This window comes from Corvus cornix, chromosome Z, assembly GCF_000738735.6.
Source record: "Corvus cornix cornix isolate S_Up_H32 chromosome Z, ASM73873v5, whole genome shotgun sequence".
NCBI lineage: Eukaryota > Metazoa > Chordata > Aves > Passeriformes > Corvidae > Corvus > Corvus cornix.
The window spans coordinates 50761152-50783697 of record NC_046357.1 but is presented as its reverse complement, the minus strand read 5'-3'; the positions used below and the strand labels follow the sequence as shown (position 1 = coordinate 50783697).

Here is a 22546-nt window from a genome sequence, read left to right as displayed (position 1 = left end):
TGTATGAAACACTTAGGAAGTTGTTACAAATGTGAACAGTTTCTATAAATGTGTAATTTGTGTGAGATTTACTAAGTTTTAAAATTGGTGTGAAGGAGGTGCAGTATGTCTTTGAATTGCTAGTGTACAGAAATACATCAGTAAGCTGTGCATATATATTTCATTTGAAAATAAAAATAGCGTACAGCACAAAAAATACTAATTTATTTCCATTTTCTGCTTTTAAAAACCAGTAAAGACACATTAGTTTCCAGTTAGTTTTCTAGCTCAATACCTACTTTCAAAAATTTAGTCTGGTTAAAATGCAGCAGTAAGAAGTAAGAAGTAGAATTTTAGTTTACCATTTTGATTTAGAAATTGTCTCTTGCCTGTTAAGCACACTGTTAAGGATGGAGAATATAGGCTTGTAGAGTGGTCATGTACCTCAGGAGACTCAAGAATAGAGGTCAATGTAAACTGAGTACACATCTGTTGCCAGTGTTTGGACTAAGCACCATAGGGATATGATCCTATTTCTTGATTACTGAATTGTTACTTCCTGCACCACCTCATTTTAATTTATCAGACTTCCTTCAAAATACCTACAAAGCCATGCTCCTTTCTTTCATTAAATTAGCATATTTTTACTACCATAACTAGGGTATAGCTACATTCCAAGGGCCAAATTCAACAAAGGCAATACATGCATACAGAACTTCAATTTTTAACTCCTGTCAAAAAAGCAATCTTCTGCATCATTGGTCTCCCAGCCCTGATGTTGTATTTAAATATTTTTTACCAGTCAAAGGACTAAGCTACACTGCAACCATGACATGCTGGGTCTAACAAGCCATGAAATGCTAAATCTTCACAAACTGCAAGATTCTTTCCAGATTTTCAAGTAACATCAAGATACATCTACATTAAAACAATCACAACATCTACCTGAAAGACATCCCATCTCCTGAACACATTGCCTAGGCAATCTCTAAAGAAGGTCTTACTTGATCACTCCCACAACGAAAATGGACAGGACTTTTTCCAAGGCCTGCTGTCGTATTGTTTTTCCTCAACAAAATTTTCTTTTTAGAAAACCTGATCAGGGTGGCCAATTGTTATCCAAATTAACACAGGTTATGAATCAGTTGACTATCTCTATTTTCAGCTTCATTCAGGCAAACAGACCAGGTTAAGGCTTATTAAAATCACCCATGCCATAGCGGCCACAAAAAAGGAAGCACGTAACACTGCCCTATGGCAGAAGCTACTAATGGAATTTTACAGTCCAAATGATTTCCAGTTGCTCTGTTTTGCAACAGCTTACCTAAGACTGCATTACATGGAACTACTCAGATCTTTGTTTTTACCTCTTTTGTATCAGTATGTGATGTTTTCAGTGAGGATGCAGAGAAGCCCCTCATACCAGCACTATGAGTATAAGGAAGTGAAAGCAGAACAATCTGTTTTAAAACTTAAGACTTTTGTATTTTTTTTCTTCAATAAAAAGAATTCCAACCACCACATAGTGATGGCAGAACTGACTAAATTTAAATCATCAGAACCTTAAATGTAATCAAAAGCTAAACACATCATATACAACAATCATTACCCATACATTTTTTGTACATAAAGACAAGGTGAAATACTTCAGAAAGCAAGATCAAGAGTAGCCATCACTGACTATTTCTTGTGTGATAATTATTTAAACTTAATATCCTGAAGTCCAGAGGAATTAAAAAAGGAGAAATTAAAGCACCAGCTTAAAGACAGACCTCTGTACACCAAATTTTTTTCTCACAACTTTGTGAATGACTGTGTGGGGAAGTGATCCAATTAAAAGTGCATGAGGAAATAGTGTTACTACTTACAGTTCAATTTCCACTGCGCCTTTCATGCACCCCTGCTTCACAAAGAGACCGATCTACAAAATTAATTTACAAGTTGTTACCGCAAAATAACAGTATATTTACATGTATTATTTTACAAGAAAATGCATTTGTATAATGGAGCTGCTGTAACAGCATATTTTATTGAAAACTTACAATCAAAAGAAAAATAAAGCACTAACTAAAAAGAAAGGAAGACACTATTATCCTCCACCAGCAGCATTAGAACTTCCTCCACAAGTTAACAATTTCTGGTCACCTTCAGCCACCAAAACTGAACAAATTATAATCAGCAGATCCACAGACAGGAAGAAGTTCTCACAAATTTGGGGAACAAAGGCAAGACAACTGAAAACACACTGCTGAATATCTGTACTAGAACTGCAAATTATAACAGTATGAAAATAAACCATGAAAAGTAAAGAGAAATACCAACACACAGTAATGGCCATGCAGTCAATTCCCATATTCACATTTGCTTATGACTGAGCAGCTACAAGAGAATATGGGCAATCATTTAAGAACCCAGATTCATTGCTCCAAACCTAGTCAGATAAACTGCATCCAATGAGAATATCCAAGAAAGCAAATAGCAAAACTCTGAAAATTTCAAAATATGAACTTCCTACTATAGTGACAACACACAAGATCTTGAAAGTAAGAGGTAAAAATAGAGTAGAGCAATCCAAATTCCATTTAAATCAAAGATCAGTGCCTCCTCCATGCTTCTAGCTGAATTCTCAAGACACATAAGGAGTGTATTCTTTCTACAGGTACTATGTATTTGGGAATTTATTTTAGACTTTGTCTGTTTCTCCTTTAGTTGGTACTTCTTATCAAATGTTTTTAGGCCATTAAGCAGCATTTTTCTACCCCACTGTGGATGCTTAGCCATCTTCAGATAAAACCTCTAGTCCACTCAGGCTGCACTACAATTCAGGTGTTTCCGTTTCATAATTTATACAAGACAGCAAGCAGTTAATTAAGACAAGCCCCCTCTGTCTCGGGACCAGGTTACTCTTCAATTTAGACACCTTACTTTTTATAAAAGTAAAGCAAATCAAGGAAGACTATCTTTGTCCCACCCTCTGCTGGACAGTGCTCTGAATGAAATTCAGATTAATCATGAAAATCACAAAAGCTCATAGTTACCTTATCAGCTCGTGCTAGGAAAGAAGGTTTCCCAGCCAGTCCCAGGCAGATGGCACAAACAATGCTTGACTTGCCTGTGCCATTAGCACCTAGAACCACATTCAGGTTGGGCCCTGGAAATACTTCACAGACAGTGTACGTTCTGGAAAACACAGCAAGATTTTGAATTTAAAACACGGTATTACCTTTAAAAAAAAAGAACTTGCTTAGAAACACTTCATGATTTTATTAAACAGATACAATTACCTCATCTAGACTCAATCCTGAAATACAGATTTGTAAGAAAGTCACAAGAGTGAAAATTAACATTTCAGAGCAACACTGTGAAATACATAGCTAACAGCCAGAGTACTCACTACAACTTTCTTTAAAATCAGTGACTATAAGGAATGAAATCCAGCAACATGATGACAATTTTTATTGAACTTACTAGGGTATCATTTTATTTTATGCATCAAAAAGAAGACTGAAAATTGATCATGCAGTAGCTTTCTTGAGTTACAATATTAGCCGGCCCTTAGTATTTGGTTTTTTTCTAAGTCCATTAGATATCTTTTATCATGTACATCCAGCATGCCTACTGCAAGAGTAACTATGGGGAAAAACCCAACCCACCCATGCAAACTCATATCAAATTAACACCCTACCTTTATAAAGAACTGTATCATTTGATGTTCTATTCCTGCATTGTGCCAAACACAGAAAGGAGCTGAAATACTACCACCACCAAAGCAGGAGTACAAAGCAGTTAATGGCAACACAATATTATAAACCATGTACTTGTGGAAGAGAAGGTATCTGAACCCTTAATGAGGATTTAAACTACTCTCTTTGGAGATTCAATTAACATCTAACACGTGACCCATGCACTACACTACTGAAGGTTTTCAAGGCTGGCATGGAGCCGTAAGAAAATGGCCCGACAACTGCTGCTGGTAACCACAATACGCCCCAAAAGAATGATATTCGCAGTACATAGCTGGCAAAAACACGTGCAAAGACCACAGACGCTTCATCCTAATGGGTCTCAAGGCCTGTCCCCACTGCCCTATGAGCATCTTCTGCATCTCCCCTCCTCCACTGCTTGGCAACCAGGTATCTGAGAGACAAACAGCACGCAGAGGCTGCACAGCCAACAGGAACCATCACCTCCGGGGAAGGCGGGCCGGCACCGGGGAACGCGCCCCCAGGGTAGCGACACTGCGCTGATAACGCCTGGGACTCGTAACCCACATAGCAGTGTCTCCGAGCTCCCCACTCCGAGAAAAGCAGCACTCTACAGGGAACACCGGTTCCCGCACTCCCTCCTCCAGCCCCCGTAGCCCACGGTACTCGCGGCGACCCCGCTCCGCTGTTTCGGCCCCTCTACGGCGGGGCGGATGGGGCAGGCCGCGGCCGCTCGAGGAGGAGAAACGCCACCCGCTCACTCACAGAAAGGTTCTCCATGAAGATCCTGACGATGGAGCCCAGGACGAAGGGGGACTGAGACTCACCACCCTTCACAGACTTCCAGACGGCTTTCCCCTTTTCCCGCGCCGCCGCCATGTTCCCCCCTCCCAAGCCCAACGCTCTCTCCCCCTGGCGTCCGGGCCCGCTCCGCGCGCTCCGAGCCGAGGGGGCGGGACTGAACCGTCCTGGGGCTTCTCATTGGTGAGAAGCGCGAGGCGCCGGCGCCCATTGGCTGGCGGGGCGGGGCGGGGCGGGGCGTTGCGGCCGTTGCGGCCGTGTTGCTGTGGGGGCCGCGGCGCCTCCGCCCTGCACGGGACTGGGTTGGGCTGGTGCGGAGCCCTGCGTTCCGCTGGCCGTGTGTTCCAGTCACCGCTACATTTCCTGCGTACTTTAGAACGTTATGAGCAGCTGGGCGTGTTTAGTTTGGAGAAGGCTGGGAGGGAATCTGATTCATGCATACGACTATTTCAAAGGCGGTTGCCAAGAAGATGGTGCTAGACTCTTCAGTGGTGCCATGAGGGAGGACGAGGAGCAATGGCCATAAACTAAAGCTCAAGAGGTTCCTCCTCAACATGAGAGTAACTTTTTTACATTGAGGGTGGCAGAGCACTGGAACAGGCTTCCCCCGGAGGTTGTGGATTCTCCCTCTCTGGAGACATTCAAACCCCACCTGGGCACATTCCTGTGTCACTTGCTGTAGGTGACCCTGCCTTGGCAGGGCTGGTTGGAATAGACGATCTCCAGAGCTCCCTTCCAACCATAACAACTCTCTAATTACGTGATTCAGGCTAATGGTCCGGGTAAATAACATTCCAGGACTGCCTGTCAGACAACAGGAGCTGGTTTGGCAGCAAAAGTTCAAGGGTGTTTCCGGTAAGCTCAAGGGGCCTAAGAGCAATTCCTGGGTGGCCCAGGCTGAGGAGTGTGGCAGGGGAATGTGCCACAACAGATAGCTCCTGTTTTGTTTGAGGTGGGATGAGAGGCAGGTTTTCTCTTCTTCAAAATGTGAGAGGTAGAACAGGACTCTGTCTGTCTGTCACGTTGCAGGAGAAGCATGCTCTCTCCAGCCTTTGCCCTTAACACCACCATTCCTTCAGAGCTGTGGGTCTCCTGAGTGAGGGCAGTCACACTTGCAAGGTCTGTTCACACCCGGGTGGATAAAATGCCAAGTCTTTTAATGCTTGGCTTAGGCTGTCTTTGTGAATCTTCACGATTGGAAAGTTAGGTTTATAAATAGGTTTATTTTGGTGTGACACCATAGTCAGAGTACCATTTCATTTACTTTATACAGACAGAATAACAATGATATCTTATGTTGTTATTCTGGATTTCTATTGGTGTAACTGAGATCTGAATCTGGCCCTCTTTTTGAAAATTAATAAGGATAATGATAAAATGAAAACTAATGGGACAATATTTAAAGAATAAAAACAATGTTAAACATGAGGACTATATTAAACAGGACAGTAAAAGGACTTTCCACTGATCTCAGGACAACTTGAGTTCCACTCCATCACAAAGCTACATTTACAGCAATCAAATACAAGCCCATTACTGCTTTCGGTGTTACAGCTGCTTTTCAGGGTTTCTTTTTCATTTCCATTTTACAGATAGTGACACAACTGGGATCGAAGCAATTACTTGTAAGTTCTTCAGTAGCTTTTGAAGAAATTTTCAGGCATTAAACAGGCCTGGTATGGCAAGTCTCATTAGAACTCTTCTTTGCCCTGCTGTGGTCCTGGTACAGCTACTGCAGCAGTGAAGAAAAGAAAAAACAGTAAATAAAGATGGATCCAGGACAGAAATTAATTGCATGTCCCATTTGGACAGAGCTGATAGAACTTTTTTTTTTTTTTTTTAATCTCACCATAGAACTGAAGTTTGCCAGCAGAGAAATCTTAATGCGCCTTACCCAGTTTTCAAATGTTTTGTAGCCATTCTTTCATTGGTCTGTGAATTTCCTATTCTATAAACTGATATTCAGCAGACACTGAAGTAAATGAAGCCACCTTTCAAATTCTCCCTCTGTTCTTTAATTCCTGCAGCAAAAATGAGTGGAAAAGTGATGTTCCCTACTTAAGGCAGAATTTAAGGGTTTTTTTGTTGGTTTTGGTTTTTGGTGTTTTGGTTTTGGTTTGTTTGGATGGGTGGGTGGGTACGTTTTTCTTTTCTTCCTTTTTTTTTGTTTGTTGTTTGTTTCAGGTTTTTTTTTCTTTTCTCTCACCCCCTCCTCCCTTCCCCCCCCCAGTCAGGATAATGCCTCACATCTTGTGGATAAATACTTCCCTCAATGATATTGATAAAATCACTGTAGCACTGAGGTCCCTAGAAAACACTCAGTGGAATGCAGGTTAGAGTCCTTCACTTATGTTTTTATTCTATCAGCCTAAATCTGATTACTATGATGGAGTGAAGTAGATTTGCATAAATCTTTAGATATAGGAGCCTAACAGTTGTACTTCATGCTTCATTTAATTTACATACAGAGAACCACCAAGCCTGATTATTTTAACCACCTCATCTTCACTTGCTTTCTGCTTAGACAATTTGAGATGAATATTGATATCAATGCATGCACTTTATAGAACACTGTAAAATTGTTTTGATTCATAGGAAACATGTCCATTATTTCTGTTTGCTTTCATTTTTGAATAATAGCAAGAGTCGTGTTCATAAGCAGCTGACTAGGGAGACTGTAAGTAAGGATAGGCAGATAAGGTATCAATTCCTTTTGGCTCTTTCTCAGTCTCTAGGAAACCATAAACGGCTTCAATCTGTGTGGTTAAATAAATACATGAGTAATGAATGTATTGCATTGAACAATCTCTTCAATTGTTTCTGTCACCAAAATGAAAATTTACTAAAGAGTCAAGGGCCTAGATCATCCCAAGTGCTGTTGATCCTTATAAGCTGTTAGGAAAAGCATAAGCTCAGTTCTGAAAGGAGCACAATATGGTGGCTGTAAGAATAATTTCTGCCACTCGGTACACAGCTTCTTGCAGCAGTTTAGATTGCTTTCTGTTAGCTTTCTTAGGTGATGTGACCCATACATTTCATTCTCTTCATGTTTAAAATAATGAATTCAGGCTTCTTTGTTAGGTCAGCTCTTTCTCCTTACACTGATTAGTATGAAATCTAGAGCAGAGCAATAAGATGGTACTCAAAAGTTACATTTTATTAGGAATTTATAGTAATTTCAAAAAAAGAAAACCCTTACACACAAATACATAAAATCTTAAAAAATAACAAGATGTGTGAATTCAGTTTCCTATTGATACAAATGCAAGACATCTGTGGTTGGGCAAGTGTAAGTGCATTCTTTGTGAGTATACAAACTTATTTACTAAAAAGACAAACAACAAGACTTTAATCCCAGAAAACATATGGCTTTAAAGTGTTTCATTTCATATAATTCCACAGGCCAGCATCTTATGCTGAATGATACTGAACACTAGAATTGAGTTTGTTATTGAAAAATATATTTGTCATAGTAAAATAATACACTCTCACAAAAAATTGCCAGCAGAGTATTAAGTTTCCCAGAGAGATTTGTCATTGTGAATAATTGCACTTAACCTGTAGGATAATACTAGTAGCTAACACTATTTTCTTTGTTATTTCAAAACATTTATAATTTTCTTAACAAAGATCCATTCTATCCCCAATACAAAACATTCACTGAATGCAGATTTAAGATAACACAATATTGGACTTCAATTGTGCAACTTGAATTTCCTCTTTTTACTTATATACCAGAAATGTTAAAAAAATTAAAAATGAATGATCTATGCAAAATGGGAAGCCTTTATGTAATAACTGATACCTCATGCAAAAGAGGAAATAGTATCAAAAAATTATGATCTAAGAAGCCCTGAGTCAATAATTTCATTGAAAAGGCGAGGAACATGAGTGCTCCGAGTTCTTCCTACGTATTGGTGTGTATTCAAACCAGTCCAGTATTTACTTAAAGCATATTTTAAAATAGGCAGTTTGTGCAGTTTCTTACATACAATTCTTCTATTCTGCTTCATTCCTTTCAGCAGACTGTATTTAATACTCAATTTCATTTAAGCTGTCAGGATAGCCTGATGAGAATTGAATTTCTTCCACTTCTGGAATATAAAGAGTGAAGAAATACTGTAATTATTGGTATTTTTGTCATACATAAGAATACTTACAGCAGAATGTAATTAACGTGCTGGATTTAAATGGGACTGTCATGTGTTTTTTAGAAAGGGTTACAGCCACGTTACTAGCTGAGATGCTGAGGATAATCTCACATCCTATTAGAGAGTAAAAGTTCTGCATTAACCCAGCAGCCTGATACTAAATTCAAATCCATTAAATGGGGGACTCAAGGGAAGAAGTATCATCCACTTAATTACAAACAAGCACTGTGAATTGCCAGGTGTCTCTTACAAAGTATGTTGAAACTTACCCAAACAGGGTCCTGCCTGGAACAGAATATCATCAATAGCAGTGTCACTTCTTATTGACACACCACGGATTGCCTCAAAAATTATCTGTAAATGTAAGACACAACTTCTCATGGATCCCACCAGTGGAAGGACTGAAAAAAATAATAGCCATGCAACCTATTCAAGGGATACCCTCCCCTCCCTTCCCCTTCCCTCTCCTTCCCTCTCCTCCCTTCCCCTCCCCTAGTCCACTTCAGTATTCCAGTTTGACTGTTTCTTGCTTGTTTTTCTTACCTGGTAGTTTGTATCACTTTCATATTCTATCAGTCCCCTTAGCCATGAGATGCTTTGTTCCCCTGTCCTCCTCCACAGAGGAATCTCTTCTTCATCCCCTTCCTTTTTTAGATAAACACTTAATAATCCGGTCCCAGCTCCATACATATGATAGAAAAATGTCAGGCACTGTTTTCCAGATGTTCCTCTTAGTGATCTTGAAACCAGGTATGCTCTCTGTCCATAGACCATGTTAGATGCCTCTATATACATGTAGTATCCTTAAAATGATATAGAAGTAAATATTAGCAAAGTAGGATACATTATGTTGGGATATATTATGGACCTGCAGCCGTAGATAATCTACATTGCTTTGTGAGCCTCAGAAAATAGGACTCCTGAGTATCACAAGAGACTCTCAAGCATCCACTGGCAGCATTCTGCCTTTCTCACTTATCCTTGGGAATTCCCTGTCCCTCTGAAGGGAATCTCACCCCCAGGACTTGTGGTGACAGACAGGCAGATAACACAACAAAAAGGGAGCATTGGGACTGCATGAAGAGTTGCCGCATTATCTGAGTTCACCGTGTGCTGGCAGAGCATACATCTCAGAACAGCTGCCTTATGCAGCAGATGTCATGTGGGGATGCTCCTCAGTCTTCTGACGCACCTCAGTTTGCTCCAGCTGGTGATAATTGAATGATGGAATGAGGGGCATATGAATTTCCCTTCTACCAATTAATGGCTTGAACCCTTAAAAACTTGGTTATATCTGTTGAAATGCGCAGCCACAGAAAAGAATACAAAACCATAGTTGCTCTTACACCAGGAATTGCACTCTGATAGAGATTGATTCACTGGAATTCTGAGACAGCTGCATGTACATCTGAGGGTACACTTTAGGCAGTGGTCGGTGGTGATGCAGTTTTCTGCGTTCTCATGCTAATAGATAATACCTGCCTAAATACTTGAATTTACACTGGTGAGCTTGTAGAGCAGATTTTCAAGACAAAGGGCTTGTGGAATCTCTTTTATTCTTCATGTTTTCTTTTGAAACCAAAGGTGCTCATGCAGAAGAGATCCCAACCACTTGCACAGCTTGCTGCTAAGAGATGAACTAAGGAATCATTGTCACAGACCAGGCTTAAAAGGCTCTCAGTTCTAAAGTCAAGCTCATCAGCCTCACATCTCAGACTACTTAGTGACCCACATAAACTGAAAATAGGTCTAAAATCAGTTTCATGGAATATTCACATAAGCTGGGAGTTTGGAAGGAGCTTTTTCTGTGGGGTCTGGAGAGTCATCCTCTTCTTTTATCTCCCAAGGAAAAGGCTACTTTGGGACATGACAACCAAATTATCTATATGGCCTGCAGATAATTCAGATTAAATGTCACATTCTCAAAACCACTCATGAGTCCCTGTGGAATGTGCTTACTTCATTTGATTAGTAACTTTTCTGAAAAGAAGAGTAAAAACTTTCTCTATCTTCTGGGTTATCATTTAAAATATTTAATTAGTATTTTTTATTAACTGTCAATCTCTGTTCTGAAAGTTCAATGTGGAACTTAACTCACCTACCCCAGTAGTGTGGTCTCCTTTCGGTCCAGTGTAAGAAGTGGGAGTTGGACCCCTCTTCCTGTGCCAGCTCCCACCACCTCTCTTCTTCTGGGTAAACACACATTCATCTTTTTCAAAAGTGCATTCTCCAGGACTGGGCAGCAATAAATCTGTAAGGAGAGGACATGGCTTAAAACTTCAAATACATTAGACTGATATATGGTAAGATTACACAAGTAACGTATTGTGTTTCCTCACCTGCTGACGTCAATTATAGCTACCTAGCAATGCTTACAATAGCCACAAGGTTATTATACAAGCTACCTTCAAACTGTCATATTAAATTAAATTTCATTTTCTTCACATCTTTGGGAAAATCTGTGCCCTGGTCTAGCTCAGTGACATGTACTAGGATTATTTAAAACAGTTTATTATTCTTCACAATAATGGTTTGGACCAGGTGATCTTACAAGGTATTTTGGTATTAATGGTTGGACTCAGTGATCTTAGAGGTCTTTTCTAACCTTAGCAGTTTTATGATTCTATAACAGGCTCTGTTACAGAATTACCAGTGTAATTTTCTTCACTGCTTTGGCACCCCAAGCAGATTAATAAGTTCCAGCATAATAAATGCACCTTGTCAAAGACTGGAGTTTCTGTGATCTGAAATCAAATGCCACATTTAGCTCTCCACTGTTCCCTTGGCACCAGATTCTACTGCAGCCTACAACAGACCACAGAGCTGCAATTACTAGAGTATTTTCATTATTTCAATTCTATTAGATCATACAAAAGGTGATATAATTCAGGTGCATGCCAGGAGGCTTCTGTCAGGTCTTCTGCTGTAATCTGAATTTGTCATTCAGAAGTAGATACTCTGAGCTGCCTTTGCCTTTTGAAGAGAAGGAAACCTTGATACCTCTGGGGCATTTTTCAGGCATTTGTTTTGCTGCCATCAGAGACAAGCCATGGCATGACTACACACCCAGACCCAGTTCTGCACCTTTGGTTCCTTTTCCAGTTACTTACAAATTACAGCAAGGCAAGACAACTGTTGGAAATATTTTAGAAAAATGGCATCTTGTTTTGTACATGTGACTTCTCTTTGGTTTATGAGCCTGAATGCATGAAATCCAATCTAAAGAGGTCATGAAAAAGCTATTAGGACCATTGGAAAGGCATGGCTTTATTCCAAAGAAGAATGGGACTGCAGATTGTGCCTGCCTCATGAGAATATTTTCTAAATTAGGATACAATTGTTGTATTGTCAAACCTCAAAAAGCCACAGAAGAGGGAGTTTGGTGAGTTCAGAGAGGTTAGCCTGTGCATGTCGGAGGGTAAAGCCTTGCTGAAAACCACTCAGTTCCTCCTACTATAGAGGAAGTCTTGGACTGCTCTTCCCTGTCTTCATTAAAGAACTGCAGCTCAGGTAAGGCTGTGTCTTGGCCTTGCACAACTGTACTTCAGGACTAAAAAAAATAATGCTGTGTTTTGAAAAATACTGCTTTTGGGTCCTTTCCTGGCTTCTTAAATATCATTTGAAAACTACTTTTCACTCAGTTGGATTGTGGGTTTATTTTAAATTTTAATTCCCTCAAAGGGCCATTCACCTGTATACAACTGCTCTGGAGTCACTGAAATTTATTAGGAGCTAGCTAGTACCCAAAAACTGGTCCTCGCTGGATGTTTGCTACTTTGCAAAAATAAGATTTATGCAATACTTATTGGGAAAAAAGAAAAGACAAGAAACCACAATGGGATGAAGGCAGCTGTAGGATAGGCTTGGAAAATGAAGGTGTATGATGAACTCTTACTCAAAAGGAGAGCAGCTGTTGGATGACAAATACACGTGGCCTTACCAGCAGCCTGGCAGCTTCCCAGGCTCAATGATACATCATCCAATGCCACAAGTCCACAGTCCCAGAAGCTTTTACACCAGCTGACAAAGACAACCTGCAATACAGGAAGGAAATTTCAGACACAGAACCTGGTACTGTTAAGAGTCTGAAATTTTGGTGTTTTTTCTAAATGCACAAACAATTTTGAAATCTACAGAACAGGAATAATGAATCTGCTTCGTCTTGGTACATTCTGCCAATGTCGATTCCAGTGGGGACTACATGTATGTTTTCAATCAACAGAAAATATTTTCTCACTTTTATAGGCAAATTACATATGTCTGTATGTAATTCCCATTTTACTAGAGTATATTTTGTCTATGAGAAAACATGACTCGCTGAGGTTGTTGTGGTTTTTTCTTGTGCAATACCCAACATGAACAGCTCAAATATCCTCAGCTATCTTATCCTGAAAACAAGGAGGTTTTATCCATGGAAAAATAAATTTGAAAGAGTAATTCAGAGTGATGAGCAAGAGAAATGGCTGTGCAAAGAATAATAGAGATGAACTGAAACTACTGCACAAAATGGGATTATTCATAAATTACTCAATGCCATAATACCATAGAGCAGGACGCTGGAAATGCTAAGCATAATTCACAGTATTCATCTGAGTTCATGAAGATTAATAAAAACATCCCAGATCTTTGATTTGAGTAAACATTAATTCTGCCATGAAAAATACATGTCACTCATGAGGTAACAAAATAAAATGTCAAGAAACTGTAAGAGTCCCAGCTGCCGTTCTGCCAAGATTGACACCAATCTGTTGGAAATATAGAAGACACATTAAGGTTTATTTTGTAAAAACATTGCTGGTGGTTTTCTTGGCCTAACTACTCCAAACCATCTGTCTGACCACTAGGGTTATGACCATAATTTGGGAGGAGCTTTTCAAAACAATTCCTTTGTGTTGAGGTCTATGCTAGTGATTGGAGATGGAATAGTGTCACTTCTAACCGTTTAATATTCTGGACAACACCTCAGTTACATATTTGAGGTTAAATGCTGACTGACAAGTTTCATGTGGATACAAAAACGCTTTTAAAAGTTGTTAGAGCATTATTTAGTATGTTGTCTTCTAGTAGGCTTGGTAATATCTTTGATATGGTACCTACATGGTATTTTGCCAGTTTGCTTTGCTGTATAGTATTTATTAACCCATTTGCTTATAAAACAGCCTGGAACGTGACTACACCAAAAACCTTGAAGCATGTATGCATTATGCTGCCCAGCATGCAGCAATTTTTGAAACTCTTCCATTCAGTCTTGGTTATTACTGATTATCTGTCTTATAAACTGGTACTGGTATGGACTTGAGGAGTGCCCCTGCACAGAATGCACAGCTGCTCAGTGTATAGTGGCCTAAACCACACACCTTTCCCCCCCCCCCCCCCCTCACTGTAGGGCTGTATCTCAGCCTCAAGGTTTAACAGGACAAAAATTGTTTCATACTTTGTAAGTTCATTGTCAGGACACAGGGGCAATCTTTTAAAAACAGTAGCATTTCTTGGAAAAATGCATAAAATAAGTGTAAAGTAAGATACTAACGTTGAGTGAATATCATTCACCAGAATTTAAATAAATGCATTCTGGTGAACATATGTAATAAACTAAAGACATATTATAGCCCTAAATCCATGAATCTTCAGAAAACCACACATGTAAGGGTGACGTCAGTCCTCATTTGTGAAACAACATTTCCACACTGTGGTATCATGTTTTAAGCAATGCCTTTGTATTGACATCATTGGGAGCAGGATTAAGTTCTTTATTCTTAGATTGCAGTAATTTGTTCCATACAAGGTATATAACTACCCATTGGATCCTGCAGAAAGTCCTCCATTTCAAAAACATCACAACAATAACTGTGGTCTCTCAAAGGTCATTGAACCAGTAATCTTTGTACAACCAAAGGATTGATCTGCTTCAGTGACACTTGTAAATTTGTTCAGCTTTGCCATCTGTAGCTTAAGCTTCACTAACTTTCCACTTGATTTCTGTGGTGTTGAGTGACACACTGCCATGAGCAGACTTTGTGATTTCACAGGGATGGAGTGTGGGAGCTTCTGCTTGGGAATGCGGAGTTTTCAGTTTTGGCTATAGTGAATGTACTAAAATTGTTACAGTCCCCTCAACTTATTTTGTTGTTACATTCTTGATTTAGTTTTAGGCAATGGACTAGAACATTTTGGTTCACAGGTCAAATTTATTCACTCTTCTTCTGTTTCAGATATCCTTTTCTGTCATAAAGTGAAGTATTTGAGTATTTGAACTTTACCTACCAAAATTGTATCAACTTGGATTTACTCAACAACTGATTTTCACCCTTAGTCAGATCTCTGAATCCTTCCTACAGTCTCAATAGAACTAATTTCATGATGCTTTGCATTTGTTCTTGTTTTGAATTAAAATATTTGCTAGGTCAATTTTTCCAAAATAAAATTTTATTACTTTATTTCATGCGTTGGAGAAGAGAATAGGGGATTCTTTGTGCTCAGCTTTTTTTGTCATAAAGCATGGCAGATGAACAACATACTGACAGTTTCAAGCTATGTAACAGATATTCCTAGACTTGTATCCTATTTTGGAGGCTAAGCTAAAACCTTATCCAGTGCAGGCAGTTGTTGCCTGTATTACTGAAAAATAAAACACATCTCTCACGTCTCTCTTTGTTCCAATAACAGGACACAGCTAGGGCACCAGTTTCCTTCCAAACCATTGCCCCAGTTTATGGAAGCTGGTTTGTTTATTTTGCAGTGCTTAATCAATGGCCCTGGCCTTCAGTCTCAAAGTACCAATAATCCTTTCTTAGCACTTTCCTGGATGATATCAGGATGAGGAGTGCCAGATGAGAACAGCTGGTCGAGCAAGCTTCTGCCAAGACACCATGTTGGGTTGTGCTGCAGATACTGGGTGAAGTAGAAGGGACTTCTCATCCTTAGCACTCTGCAACTCTACAAGCAGAATGTGGGTTAAAACTCACATGCGTATGAAGTTATTCTGCTTTTAGAGGAGAAGAAGTAGGAGGACATGCATTAAGGTACCCCCAGTGTAAGGAAGGACTAATGGGGAAGCTTGTTATAGGAGGTTTGGACTGAGAACAGGAGAAAAGGAGAGAAGACTCCCTTGAATCCCTTTATGTTCTGTGTATTTTCTTTCCTCCTTGTTTATCCCAGAAAGTATACACCTTGCTCAATTAGAGAGCCAGATCAGCCAAACAGAAGAAAAACACTAAAATGGTCCAGTCTGGTGACTTAAAAGCAAGCTGTGCCTCTGTAGCAAGGTAATTTATCTTATTCCACCCTAATGAATATTCCTAGATTTAAACGACACACTGTAAACTGTAAATCTGTGTAGACACAAAACTCAGTATGTCAATTAGACACATTTAAAGTTCAATTTCCTAAAGAAGAAGGACAGTTATAGTGGAGTTCGAGGTGTTTTCTTCTGAGAAGCTACTGTTGTAACTTCCTCAAAGTGACACAAAACTCAGTATTATAAAATCAAAAAATAATTTGAACACTAGAAACAGAAGTGTGACCTGACACTAAGATGCAGTCAAGATGTTTTCACAAGACAGGGAGTCTGACTTTTCAGTCAGTTATGCAAATAAACAGCCATAGAAGCATGTAAGCCAGGGACTGACCACCAGCACCGGGGATGGGAAAACCATTCTGACTGTCTCACGGCTGTTCAATACAGATGTTATAAGCATAGACCAAATTACTCATAACCAGCTTAATTAAACTAGATTTTAAGTGGCTTGTATCTCTTTGGCTTAAACAGTCAGAAATGCATGTATCAAGAACACAAGTAAGATACTAAGCCAAAATTAGAATATCTGCAAGCTTCTGTCATTTAAAATAAGTTGATTTAAAATGGCACTCACTAGGCAAGTTCAGTTTCTTGCCATGTAAATACAACAAGCTTCTGTGGGAAAAATAATATAATATGGAAGCTTCTACATAAATAATTGGATAACACCGTGTTGGGGTCTCCTCCCCCTGCCATGGAGCCCTGGGAGAGGGCCCTGGGGGGAGACACAGGGGTTTCCCTGCCCCTGGTCAGCCTCATTCCCCATTGGTTGGTTTGTGTTCCCTGCACGGGCAGGGACCCTCGGGTCCCCTGACTGGGGGAGTTCCCCGGGAGATCCCGGCCGTGCGGCTGGAGAAATGAACATCTCTGAAACATCTACCAAGAATCTGTCCATATAGATTTCTTTTCCACGGGCCTCGTTGTCTGATACACATGTTGCAGTATCCCTGCTGTAACAACATTGGTAATAAGCTTGTGACAGTTGAACAAATATTTTTGAAAGCCTTTCCTGTCCAAGGGCAGAAACACGCAATTAAAGAGAAATATAAAGCTAACAGAATAACCTAGTGCCACAGGCTGTTTATCCTACATCTCTTTTTGCTGGATTGCCCAGCCTTGTAGAGAACACTGCCTGCACACAAATGTATACAGGACACTGATATTCTCATCTGTCCCCCACCACCCTCCTAGATTTCCACAAATCTACTGTAAGGGCTCTATCCTCATTCCAGTCAAACAGCTTCCTTGGCTCTTTTTATGAGAGGGAAAGGTTCTTGCCTATAGACCAAAGAATCTTGTCAGATGAGGTAGCAGTGTAGCATCATAATACTGAGTGCCCAGAACAGAAACTGAGCAAAAAAAGGAAAGTGTCCATTAAGTATCACAGATACCAAAAGGAGATATGTAGTATTTCATGCAACATATTACCTTGCTTAGCTACTGTGGAGATGCAAGCTACTTCGGCACTGCTTCCTAAACTGAGTAACTAATTCAGTTTCCAGTATGCTGTTTCCATAACTGTATATTGAGCACCACAGGAACTAAGGTTCACACTCTGCAAGCACTACTCTACTGTTTCCAAGCCCTACCATTCTTATTTTAGACAGGCATTTCTGGTGACTGTTCTTCAGGAAGTTTCTTATATTAGAAGTAAGAGAAGGAAGGACAGAAGGACTGTTCTATAAAACTGCAGCTCATTCCAGCCTCTTTAGGGTAGATACCTTATTGTGGGAAGACCACTAAAGGTTTTGTTGGAACAATACCAAAAATCACTTTTATTTGACACAAGTGTGAGTTTTTCAAAGGAGGAGGAGGAGGAGGAGGTGAAGATGAGGATGTCTACCCTCCTCCAGTTGGCACCTGACTGGAGAACTGTGTTTTTCATACTGGTGACTTGATCACAGGGATCTAGGACTTCATCTTTATCCGAGATTAATTTAGTCATTTACCTATGACTTTGGTGGACAAGCAGGAAACACAGATTTCTCAGAACCAAAGAGAAATGTTAGAGTAATTTAACATTAAGCATCACCACAGTGATGATCTGAGAAGAAAGGTCCAAAGACACTCAGATCAAGTGTTAGGAAGGCAGCGGGGTGATAATAGATACTTTGGGAAAACAGTACAAAAAACAAACCAGCCCTAAAGCTTTTATAGTATGTCCAACCCAAAAAAAGCTGAAGAACTTGCTGAACTGGAGGTCACAACTGAACCACTGTGTTTACAGTCACTGTGAAGTCTATTTTCCATGAATTTGGTGAATCCTTCTAAAAATGTATGTATACTATTGGTCTCCACAGCATCCTGCAGCACAGTTTCTCGGTGTTTAGTTTTTCTGAGAAAGTCCTCTTTTTCTTTGTTTTAAAACATGTAAATATTCAAGTACAACACTCAGTCACTTGATTTTCCTTTCTTACAATTGCAACTAAAATTAGTTACAGAGGATGAGTGAAAGCAAGCAGATGAACTCAAGTAAAGAGAGTGAGGAAAAAAACATCAAAGAGGAAGAAAAGAATACTTCAGGAATGAAAATGCAAAAATGCAGCCACAGCTACTCTGATGAAATAGGATGGACTGTTACACTGATGACCTTTCTGAGGATTTGATTATGAACTCTTTGGAAAGTATCAAGCACTACATTATACATTGCAAAAGCTTGCATGGTGGATAAAGAATGCAAGATGTTTACTTTCAAAAACCTGAGCTTCAGAATGGTAACCCAAATCCAGCAGAAATGAGTAGAACTGATATAAGCAGAACCAATTGAAGTCAAACCTTCATTTTAATCTAGGCATTTGGACTTCATTGTGAAGTTGCACAAAAGAAATATCTTTTCATGGTGGTGTTTACCCACATACACACACACACACAATATTAAAATGTAGATTCTTGCTTCACATTTCATGTGAGCTTCTCAAGGATGCAAATGGTATGTATAATTTTCTTTCAGTTAGCTCTTATATTTTCCTGAGACATATTGGCATGGAAGATCAATTTCAGTATATTCAATCAAATGAAAATAATCTACATATTTCAGATTTAGGTTTTCATACTGCCCTTCCAGAGGCTTATACAATAAACCATGAAGGGTTTAAGTGATTATAAAAAATATTAGAATTTTTTTTTCCATTTCTTCCTTCTCACACTTATTCCCTGGGTACAGTATAAATCAGTATACACTGTATGTATATAGGATCATAGGTACTCACATCAACTGGAAGAGACAGTGCTGCAAGTACCAATTGAGAAATCAGGACTTTAAATCTCCTGCCTTCTCACTAGCATCATCAACATACGTATTTGCAGTATGTGCACACACACACACATATACATACACACACACACACACGTACGTATGTATGTATGTATGTATGTATTTATAGACATTTATGACTTGCTTAACTGGATCATACCTACCTAGCCTTTACAGCATTTTATTTTCAAAGTGTCATGTTAAAGCCAGCTGGCCAGCTTCACATTTCCTGCTTACAGAGCTCAAGCCATCAACTCATGCCAGACTGCAGTTAGCTAATTCAAAAAGAACTTCCAAAAACCATTACAGAAGCCAAGAGATGAAAATCTGCATCTTTTTATTGTCCCGATGCAAAAAAAAAATGCTACCAAAATGAAAACTTAGATGGATTTTTAAAAATTACATTTTATATTGTTTTCAAAGCTTTGGGAGTAGTATTCGTAGTAGAAGAAAGATGAAGGATGTGGGTAATCAGTTACTTTAGAGCAATTATTCTCTGGCTCAAAAATCATTATGACCTTCAGGACACACGACTGTGTCACTGACTTGACTGGCTGCCAAGGAACTGCCAGGAGACTGTTTACTGTTTCTACAGGTGCTGACCCAATCCAAAAGTCACACCTGGTAACCAAGAAGCTTCTCAGCCAAACTACTGTGCATGCCTACAACTTCTTGCCATCCAAGTCTACATATCATGCATCTCAGAAAACAATAAAATAGGCACATTGGTCACTACATCTGTATTAGAGGAAAGGTGGCAGCCCTGTCTTATTTTGAGACCACCTCTCTTCACTAAAAGACCGTTTTTCACTTGCTTATAACATTGCCAAGACACAATGATTTCAGCTCAGATTTTCCTTGCTACAGCCTTTTTTGGAAGATTTAATCCAAAACAGTTCCATCATTTCCGAGAACAAGGCTAGGAAAAAAGGGTTTATTTTGCCCCTATTAAGCAAAAAAAAAAAAAAAAAAATCTGTGAAAAGCTTGAGCACTCCTAGGCTTTGGAGTAGGAGCAGAAAAGTGTCAGAGTCTGGTCTTTATGCCAGTACTATACTTTCTGTCAAGTCATTAGTTTTTGAAAAACTGAAGTTTGTAAGAAATGGGACAAGCAGGGCAAACAGAGTGGGACATGAGTAGTATTACAGGGAAAAAAAATTGGACTGTCCAGAGCTGGGAGTAAGATGAGGATTGGGGTGGGAGGTAGAGGGGTGGATTGTTGCCTATGGGACAGGTTAAATAAAATAAAGATGCCTCAGTGAGGATACAAGAGACACAAGGACAGGTTGCAGGAGACTGGATAAGAGAAGCCAAGCTTCTGTCATGTTTCTCAGTCCTGTCTCCCTCTGGAGCCTGAAGTGTAATCCCTGACTTGCTGGTTCCCACCACTCCTTTCTATCAACCAAAACATGCTCTGGTGAACCTCCACTGCTGCCCCACATTGAAACGAGAGTTTCTTGCCAGCTATTTCACTGGGTGCTAGGCAGACACATCTTCACGGATAACTAACCTGAGTGTTTACACAGTGCCACATAGTAGTACTTCATTTCCTTCTGTTGGCTTAGAAAAGAAGAAACAAAATAAAGCATAAAAGGACTTTTAAAAGTATTAAGTTTGAAGAGCTGCGCATGAGATTGCAAGGAAAAGCCAGAATCAAGTTCACTATGCAACTTCATTCAAGCCTACTTCTGAATATTACGAGCAGACAGCCTGTAACTACACTAGGTTTTCACCCTCTGCCTTAAGCAGACATGCTTAAACTTTGGCAATATTTGTCTTTTTTATGCTACCTTTCCATCTGTAAACATATATTGTACTTTTCCATATTAACATGTTTCAGAACTTCACCAATTTTCTTCTATTTGTCTAAGAAAGACTTTATAAACTGAACCCCCTGCCAAATACATAGTTATTTAGCTAAGGGGTGCCTTAATTATGGTATGCTGAACACATTCTGACTTCTGTAAAGCACAATAAATCTCATATTTTGTGATATTTGAGGAATGCCTCCACAACAGAAACATTTTGCAACTTGTTTCCACAGGAAGAAGACTTTCACAAGACCTGAAGCACCCAGTAAAGGTTTTTGAGAATTGCCAGAGGCCAATAAACCATGCTGCAGAGCATGGTGTTTCTCCCCCTCCTACACATCTTCAGGCTCAAAAGCAGCGAAGTAAGCTTCTTCACAACTGTTTTAAATATACTGACTTCTAGGGAAACAAAAATTGTTCTTCACAAATTTCATGCTGGAAATGTCTGATGCTAAAAAACCTTCCACTTCCAAGGCTGTCAACTAGTTTTAACAGTCATACTTAGATGTCATCACTACTCACACAGTTGATTATGATACATAAGCTACTAAACCTTTCCAATAAGAAATACCTAAACAGGAGATGACAAAAGTAAATTATAAGTTTGCCATTTTAACTTTTCCACAAATATCTTGGGATGATAATATGAGAAACCTTTCTAGTATGCACTTGCTGGGCATAATAAAATTTTTTTTTTATTCTCTAACAGTTGAAAGGGAATTATAAATTCTGTTATGTTTTATGCATAAAGTAAATAAAAATCTCATTGAAGCTTTAAGGTATCAGGTATCTGACAGAAAACACTAGTCAACAAGTAGGACTGAAATTTTAAATATAAATTTGCCTCAACACAGGCAGCTGGGTTTTGGTGAACTTTTATGCTCAGTAACTACTGTTATTTCAAAAACTAATTTGTAGTGGACAAAATGCTTAAGATGTTTGTCTTTAATTTAGGAAGAGTTAGTTGCAAGACAAGCTTCCATTCATATGTTCATCATATTATCACACTCTGGTCAACATGTAGTGATCTGTCTGGTCCTCCTTAGATGACCTGCTGATAGTGAAAGTCTGTTACAGAAATCAGGATCACTACAGAAGTAGCACTTACAGAAATACGTGTAAAAGTCAGTCTTTGTAAAAAGAGTGGAAATGAGGAATTACAATGGCTTAAGGACTTAGTCAGGAGGTGATGTCAAATACCAATGTGTTATTAACTTGCTGAGATAATATGACCTCTCAAACGTGGCTTTACAAATTCTTCAAGCCCATTGCTCTCATTTACACTGATTTCTGGTTTCATATTGTAGCCCAGCAGTTAAGTTTAGGGAAGTAGGATCAACTCCGCATTTTGACCAGAACTTACCAGTGCTTTTTTGATTAATTAAAATCTCTAATTGAGTATGAGGATGATGTGACTCACATAGGAAACAAGCAAACAAAAATGAGTGAATGTGGAGCATGCTGAGAAACCGAGACACAACTGGCTTTTGTTAGAGCTCCTCTGGTGAGATCTCTAGCAATACTGTGACTACAGTTGAGGACACCAGGGCAA

At 39.4% G+C, this 22546-nt stretch overlaps 2 protein-coding genes across 6 annotated transcripts in view; both read right to left on the bottom strand.

Moving 5' to 3' along the window:
- Positions 1-4596, bottom strand: part of SMC5 (structural maintenance of chromosomes 5) — a 42009-nt gene extending 37413 nt beyond the window's left edge. For 2 of the 3 annotated variants that reach the window (XR_002043997.2, XM_010393079.4), the window contains exons 1-3: positions 4449-4595; positions 3018-3159; positions 1848-1900 (exon numbers count right to left, since the gene is read on the bottom strand). Coding sequence is in view for 2 of the 3 variants with exons in the window: in XM_010393079.4 (XP_010391381.2) it covers positions 1848-1873 (26 nt within the window). In the remaining variant the exon portion in view is untranslated. Of the gene's footprint in view, positions 1-1847; positions 1901-3017; positions 3160-4431 lie in introns of all 3 variants that reach the window. The other variant, XM_039566920.1, reaches the window with a different exon arrangement.
- Positions 4597-5687: 1091 nt separating this feature from the next.
- Positions 5688-22546, bottom strand: part of MAMDC2 (MAM domain containing 2) — a 58018-nt gene continuing 41159 nt past the window's right edge. The window contains exons 10-15 of one of the 3 annotated variants that reach the window (XM_039567606.1): positions 12576-12669; positions 10734-10886; positions 9179-9438; positions 8905-8989; positions 8473-8578; positions 5688-6216 (exon numbers count right to left, since the gene is read on the bottom strand). In XM_039567606.1, the coding sequence (XP_039423540.1) occupies positions 8517-8578; positions 8905-8989; positions 9179-9438; positions 10734-10886; positions 12576-12669 (654 nt within the window). In that variant the 3' untranslated portion in view covers positions 5688-6216; positions 8473-8516. Of the gene's footprint in view, positions 6217-8472; positions 8579-8904; positions 8990-9178; positions 9439-10733; positions 10887-12575; positions 12670-22546 lie in introns of those variants that run through there. The other 2 variants (XM_039567607.1, XM_039567608.1) reach the window with 2 other exon arrangements.